The sequence below is a fragment of the Panthera leo genome, chromosome E2 (assembly GCF_018350215.1).
Source record: "Panthera leo isolate Ple1 chromosome E2, P.leo_Ple1_pat1.1, whole genome shotgun sequence".
NCBI lineage: Eukaryota > Metazoa > Chordata > Mammalia > Carnivora > Felidae > Panthera > Panthera leo.
The window spans coordinates 10,157,677-10,164,457 of record NC_056693.1 but is presented as its reverse complement, the minus strand read 5'-3'; the positions used below and the strand labels follow the sequence as shown (position 1 = coordinate 10,164,457).

Here is a 6,781-nt window from a genome sequence, read left to right as displayed (position 1 = left end):
TTTCAGTGCTCTATCCCAGCACTGAGATCAATGGCTAACACATAACAGATGCTCAATTAAGTATTTGTTAAATGAATAATAAAAAGGCACCTTGCTTAAAATACACTTTAGTAAAAAAAAAATAAAAAATAAAAAATAATAATAAAATACACTTTAGTTAGCACCAGGCCTACAAGGTCCCTCAGGATGCCCCACTTGCTTCATCTATGATTTCACCTCTTACCGCTGCCCATCCTCTCACTCTGCTCCAGCCACCTTGCCCTCTCCAAAGTTCCTCAGCTATGCTAGCACATTCCAGATTCAGGGCCTTTGCACCTGCTGTTTGCCCTGACCAGTGCCCTTCGGTGCCTCCAGATCTCGGTTCAATATCCCCTTTCTGCGAGAAGCTTCTCTCTGGCCACTCCTGGAACCCTGTGGTCCCATCCGGGCTTATTTTTCTCCACGGCATTTCTCACGGTCTGAGTTCTATTTGTCTTTGGGCTCTCCTCGAAAGAACGTTAGCCGCCTGAGGGCAGGGCTCTATGTTATTCGCTGCTCTATTGCCCAACGCCTCCACTACCGGGATTTCAGCAGGGGCTAGATAAATATCTGATGATTTAAAAAGGCCCATAAGTAAAAAATAAATAAATAAAAACTAAAAAGCCCCATTAGGTGAACACTTGGATATTTACCGACGGGGTGGGGGGTGGGGGGGGCAAGAAAGGGGGGCGGGGAATCGCGCCATCCTTGGGCCAGGATTGGCTGGAGCCCCGGTCACGTGGCCGACAGTCCTGCCGGCCCGCCTTTCAGGCGGGCGCGCTTCGCGTGGTCTCAGGCTCTAGGGGCGGGCCGGGCCGTGGAGGAGGTCCTGCGCAGGCGCGGTCCCTGGCGCAGGCGCAGACGCGGCCCGGGCGCGCGGCCGGCGGCGGTTGGCGGCGCGTGGGGCCGGCGGGCGGTTGCCGTGGGCAGGACCCGAGCGCAGGCAGCGGGAGCCGGCGCCATGGTGGAGAAGGAGGAGGCCGGCGGCGGCATCAGCGAGGAGGAGGCGGCTCAGTATGACCGGCAGATCCGTCTGTGGGGATTGGAGGCCCAGAAACGGTCAGGGCCGGCGCGGCTCGCGGGGCCGAGGGGCTGTTGGGGGCGTCTGGCCTGAGGCGTTCGCCGCCCTCGCGGAGCCGGAGGGTCGGATTTGAAGCGCGGAGGCGGGAATTACGTGCCCGGGGTTGGTAGCCTTCCTGAGAGGACTGGAGGGGTCGGTTAGCGGTGTTTCTGGAAGCTGAGGGAAGCGGGGACCTCCCAGGGTGGTGGGAGGGTCGCTCCGAGGGAGGGCCTCTGGAAGGGGCGGCGGGGGAGTCCTGGTTGAGGATTCAAACTCGGGGGCTCAGGCGCCCAAAGGGAATGATGCGGGGGGGGGGGGTCGTGCTTAGGGAGGAGGAGGGGCCGGCCGTGCAGGGGGAGGATGAGGGGGGGGGGCGTAGCTCATTCATTCGTGGATTGTGGGAATCTCTTGGACGCTGGGGGGACTGGCGAACCGAACGCGCGCGAATTTACGTTCTTGGGGCTTCGAAAGGGTGGGCCGCTATGAAAGGAGGAGGGTTTTTGAGGAGTTTTGCAGCAACATATTTCAAGTGGGAATCTTGAGGAGCTCGGGGAGGCCAGGGGTTGGAGGTACGCGAAGAGGTTGCTTATGCCTAGGTATGAGGGTGTGTCTCGAGAGGACTGGGCGCTAAGGTTGGGCATACCTTGGGTGTGGGGTAGTTATCGGGGAAATGAGGTCTTCGAAAGGGTTGATTGGTTTTATCAAATATGAAGTACCTGCCACGATCGCTTTTTCTTGGCGCTTAGCGAGTATTAGCGAGCTGCATCCTTTGCCCACATGGAGCGTGCATTTCTGGTGGGGGAAGCAATTAACATAAATAACATGTTAGGCAGTGCAAGTGCTGAGAGATTTGAAATAAAGCAGGGACAGAGGATCTTTAAAGGATGCTGAGGTGGGAGAGCTATTTTGATAGGGAGGCCAGGGAAGGCCTCTGGAGAGGCCTTCATTGAGCCACAGACCTGTATGAAGGAAAAGAACCATATGGAAGAAGCTCGCTAGGAGAGAGAAAACAGTGTAAAATTCTGGAGGCCAGAGCATGCTTGGCAAATGAGAGAGAGAAGCAAAGAAGCAAGGTGGCTGGAAGCAAATGAGATGTAGCTTTAATTTTTTTAATGTTTATTTCTGAGACAGCGCGCCAGCGAGGACGAGTGGGGGGAGAGGCAGAGAGAGAGGAAGACACAGAATCCGAAGCAGGCGCCAGGCTCTGAGCTGTCAGCACTGAGCCCGCCGCGGGGCGGGGCTTGAACTCACAAACTGTGAGGTCAGGACCTGAGCCGAAGTTGGTGGCTCAACGACTGAGCCACCCAGGTGCCCCGAGGTGTAGCTTTTTTATTCCGAGAAACCCATGGGAAAGTTTTGAGCATAGGAGTCACAGGAGCAGATTTGCATTTTATTTTACTTATTTTAGGTTTTGATTAAAAATTTTTTTTAACGTTTATTTATTTTTGAAGGGGGGGGAGGGGCAGAGAGAGGAAGACACAGAGTCCGATGCAGGCTCCAGGCCCTGAGCTTGTCAGCACAGAGCCCAACGCCGGGCTTCAACTCACAAGCTTCGAGATCATGACCTGAGCAGAAGTTGGATGCTTAACTGACTGAGCCCCCCAAGTGCCCCCTCCATGTACATTTTTCAACTGAGTCTCATAGCAGCTCTCTGAAGTAGGAAGAGCAGTGATTTCCCCCTGTACAGACAAGAAAGAGGCTGCAGAAAGCAAATCGACTTGCCTCTAAGGAAATTCCAGGTGGAATCGAATTCTGAAGACCTGGAAATGTGAAATGGAAGGTGGCCTAGGAAATGGCCGACTACATTCTGGCAACCGTTTTGTTGCTGATTCTGCGTGATGTTTGGACCAAGTTTATCAGAAAACTGAAAAGGAGAGTAATAACCAAAAGGGCCCTCCAGGGAATCCATAGGGTCTAGCAGTTAAAAATTGGGCTGTATCTTTCATACAGTGTTTAAAATTTTTTGAAATGAGTTGCCAACATTTGAAAATCTAGAGAATTGGCTGAATTTGAGACAAAAATTGGGGTGCTTGGCTGGCTCAGTCAGTGGAGCATATGGTTCTTGATGTTGGGATTGTGAGTTCAAGCCCCACGGTTGGTGGAGAGATTACTTAAAAATAAAACCTTTAAAAAAGCAAGAAATTGACTTCATTTAAAAATACTTAATGACTTAGAATCCCTAAGGCCAAGGAAATATTCAAACAAAAAAATTAAAAACAAATTTATTGCCTTTGGAAGTGATTATTAACAACGCACCCTCTAATGTGGTGAAATAAGAACTTCGGTGTGTCGTCTGTGAAGTTTTCCTGCTGAATATCTTTTAGCCTAATCATGCTTTCAGAGAACAGAGGAACAGATTAAAGAACACTGAGGTAATGATAAGATGTCTAGGATGTGGGGCATTTTATAAGACAACTGTACTGGTTCTGTTCCAGAAGTCAGTGTCATGGAAAAAACAAAGGAAGGGAGTGTTCTAGGCTTAAAAACCATAAAGAGGTGAAGCCAGATGCAAAATGTGAACCTTGACTGGATCTTGGTTCAAAAAGAAAACTCCTATAAAAACGTCTTTTAGACAGTAGTGGAGATTTGAATATTCAGTCCTATTAGGTGATATATGCGTATTTTTAAATTTTTTTTAAAGTTTACTTATTTTGGGGGAGAGAGAGAGCACGTGCGTACGCAGGGGAAGAACAGAGTGAGAGGTAATCCCAAGCAGGCCCCACACAGGGCTCGATCTCACGAACCTTGAGCTCATGACCTGAGCCGAAATAAAGAGTTGGACGCTTAACTGACTGAGCCACCCAGATACTCCTCTATGTTTTTAAGGTTTATTTATTTTGAGAGACAGAGAGAGACAGAGAACTCATGGAGGAGGGGCAGAGAGAGGGAAAGACGGAATCCCAAGCAGGCTCCGCCGCAGTGTCAGCGCAGAGCCCAAAGTCAGGCTCGAACTCACAAACCATGAGATCATGACCTGAGCCCACATCAAGAGTCAGACGCTTAACAGACTGAGCCAGCTAGGTGCCCCCCCATTAGATATTTGAGAATTATTTTCTAGATGTAATAATAACATGGTTATGAAGGAGAGTGTCCCATTTTTGGAGGTGCATGCTAAAGTTGTGACATGCTGTGGTGAAGGTGTATGGGTAAAAGGCAAAATGCTAACTATTCTTTTTACTTTTCTGTGTTTCAAATTTTTATAATGAAAAGGTGGAAAAGAAATGTGTTTCTCTCTGTCCCTCCCCTTGCCCCATTCCCCAATCTGGAAATTTCTATAATTTTTTAAAGCTTATTTATTTTGAGAGAGTGCACAAGTGGGAGAGGGGTAGAGAGAGAGAATCCCAAGCAGATTCTGCACTGTCAGTACAGAACCCAACGTGGGGCTCAAACCCACGAACCATGAGATCTTGACCTGAGCCGAAATGAAGAGTCGGATGCTTAACTGACTGAGCCACCCAAACACCCCTCTTCTGCAATCTGGTAATTTCTGAATTCTGTCATCTCCTGAAGAATAGAAAGATCAGATATTCCACCTTGCTTGGAGCCAAGCAGAGGCCACCTCTGACATGGCACGTGGTTCTCTAGCCTTGTCTCCATCAGTTCAACTTCCCTCATTGATCTGATTTGCCTGGCCCTACAGGTGCGACTTTCCATTTTTTGCTGTGGGACATAGCCCACTTTATGGATGGGGCTCAAGGAATGAGAGCTGGCTCCCAAAGTTATGCACCAAGTAAAGAGGAGTTGAATCTAAGTGACTCCCTTTCCCCTCCCTCAGCTCATTTTCCACGATCGGGGCTCATTCTTTCAGTCAGATAATCATAAAGGAAGATGTTGAGGCTGGCAGCTGTGTGTGTTTTCAGAATGCATGCTTCAGCAGTTTTTGCACTGCCTTTCACAACCAAGGCATGTCTGATTTTTCTTCCACTCAATAGTAGTTGATCCCGTATCTAAGAGTGAGGAAGGACGGAGGGTGACCCAAAAGAGCAAAGTAGATGATAAGCTCTATGAGGGCAAGCATTTTATAAATGTTTGACAATTAAAATAGGGGTTTGACTGGTCTTATTCAATTTGTAGTGCTTGCAAATTTGTAGACATTCACATGTATTTGTCGAATGATGAAATGATTGTACGTTGCAAAGATCTAGGAATTCAAGAAACCTGGGTTCAATCCAGTTCTGCTAACCAGCTCTCTTGACCTTGGGTCAGTCACAAAGTTTGTTGGCCTTAAGTTCCACATCTGCAAAAAGGAGGAGTGAGTGTGACTAAATTTTTAAGGACTCTTTCAACTCTGAAATTTTGACTTTACAAAAAAGGTACTACAAAAACTTTCCTGTTTTCAAAGCCTCATCGTCCAACACTGCCGCTCTTCAAAAGAAGTTCAGTTGGTTCCGTAGGCACACATTTGCCATAATAGTGACTGAGTACGTACTGTGTCTTAGGGGCCAATGCTGATTGTTTCACTTAAGGACCGATTTATTGTAGTGTCGGTAGTGATTAATAGTTCAGTTTGAATCTCAGCTGCAAAAATTCTTAGTTATTTAACCTCGGATACATTTCTTAACTTCTCTGCTTCAGTTTGCTCATTTGTCAAGTGGAGATAATAGAATTTACATTATAAGATAGTTGAGAATTAAAGGAGATAATGCAAGGGATGCCTGGCTGGCTCAGTCAGAAGAGTGTGTGACTCTTGATCTCAGGGTTGTGGGTTTGAGCCTCACGTTAGGTGTAGAGATTACTTAGATGGATAAATAAAAACTTAAAAAATAAAAATAATAGATAATGCATAAATAGTGCTTATGCACAGAAAGCATTGAGTAAATCATAGTTACAGTTATTTGACAAGTATAAATCACTAGCAACAGGAGAAGGGAAGCTACATAGGAAATAGGTTGAGATAAATAAGGCCAGTGTAAAGTAAAAGTCAGTGGGGTGAGTGGAGACTCCAGAAGGATGAGGAAGATTGTAAGGGGAGTAGATTTGCCTGAGCAGATCATGGTGGGGAGCAGCCTTAAGTTCTGTTTTGGATGTTGACAAGACATTGAAGTAAATGTAATGAATGGGCAGTTGGATGGAACAAGATGCTAGATTTAAATGAAAAGTACTTTGCTGTTAAGTGAAGGTGAGATTATCTCTGAAGGAGAAAGTGGTCCAATCTGCCAAATGCTGTTGGCTTTACCATCTGGTTGCACAGACCAGAAACTTAAGACTTCTTTATTCATCTCTGTCCCTTGGGCCCATGTCCAGTCCCTTGTCAAGTCCTGTGTACTCTGCTTCGAACGATCTGAGCCACCTTTCTTTCTTATTCCAAGCCACCCTCATTATCTCTGATTGGTCACCTCAGTAGTCTTCCCAACTGCTCTCCTGTGTTTCACTTGTGATTCTTTATAATCCAGTCTCCCCACAGCAGCCAGATAGATTAAAAAAAAAAAAAAAAAAAAAAAAAATCAGATCACACAGTTCTCTGCATAAAGCCTTCCAGTGATTTCCTCTTATATTCAGAATAAAATCCAAAGCTTTTAAAATTCATTACCTTCCATGCCTTGCCCTGTCTGATCTTGCCTATATCTCTCTGGCTCACTTCATTTGAGCTCTTGAATCTTTCTGTTCCTCAAATATGCTAAACCTCTCTCTGGCCTGAGGTCTTTGTGCTTACCCTACTTAAAATAGTCTTATACCAGATTTTTTCATGACTCACTGTCGTCA

At 46.7% G+C, this 6,781-nt stretch overlaps 1 protein-coding gene across 1 annotated transcript in view; it reads left to right on the top strand.

The window, feature by feature from the left end:
* The first annotated feature begins 882 nt into the window (after positions 1-882).
* The window catches only part of SAE1 (SUMO1 activating enzyme subunit 1), a 72,732-nt gene continuing 66,833 nt past the window's right edge, over positions 883-6,781 (top strand). The window contains exon 1 of the mRNA XM_042918377.1: positions 883-1,077. Within this exon, the coding sequence (XP_042774311.1) occupies positions 980-1,077 (98 nt within the window). The 5' untranslated portion in view covers positions 883-979. The remainder of the gene's footprint in view (positions 1,078-6,781) is intronic.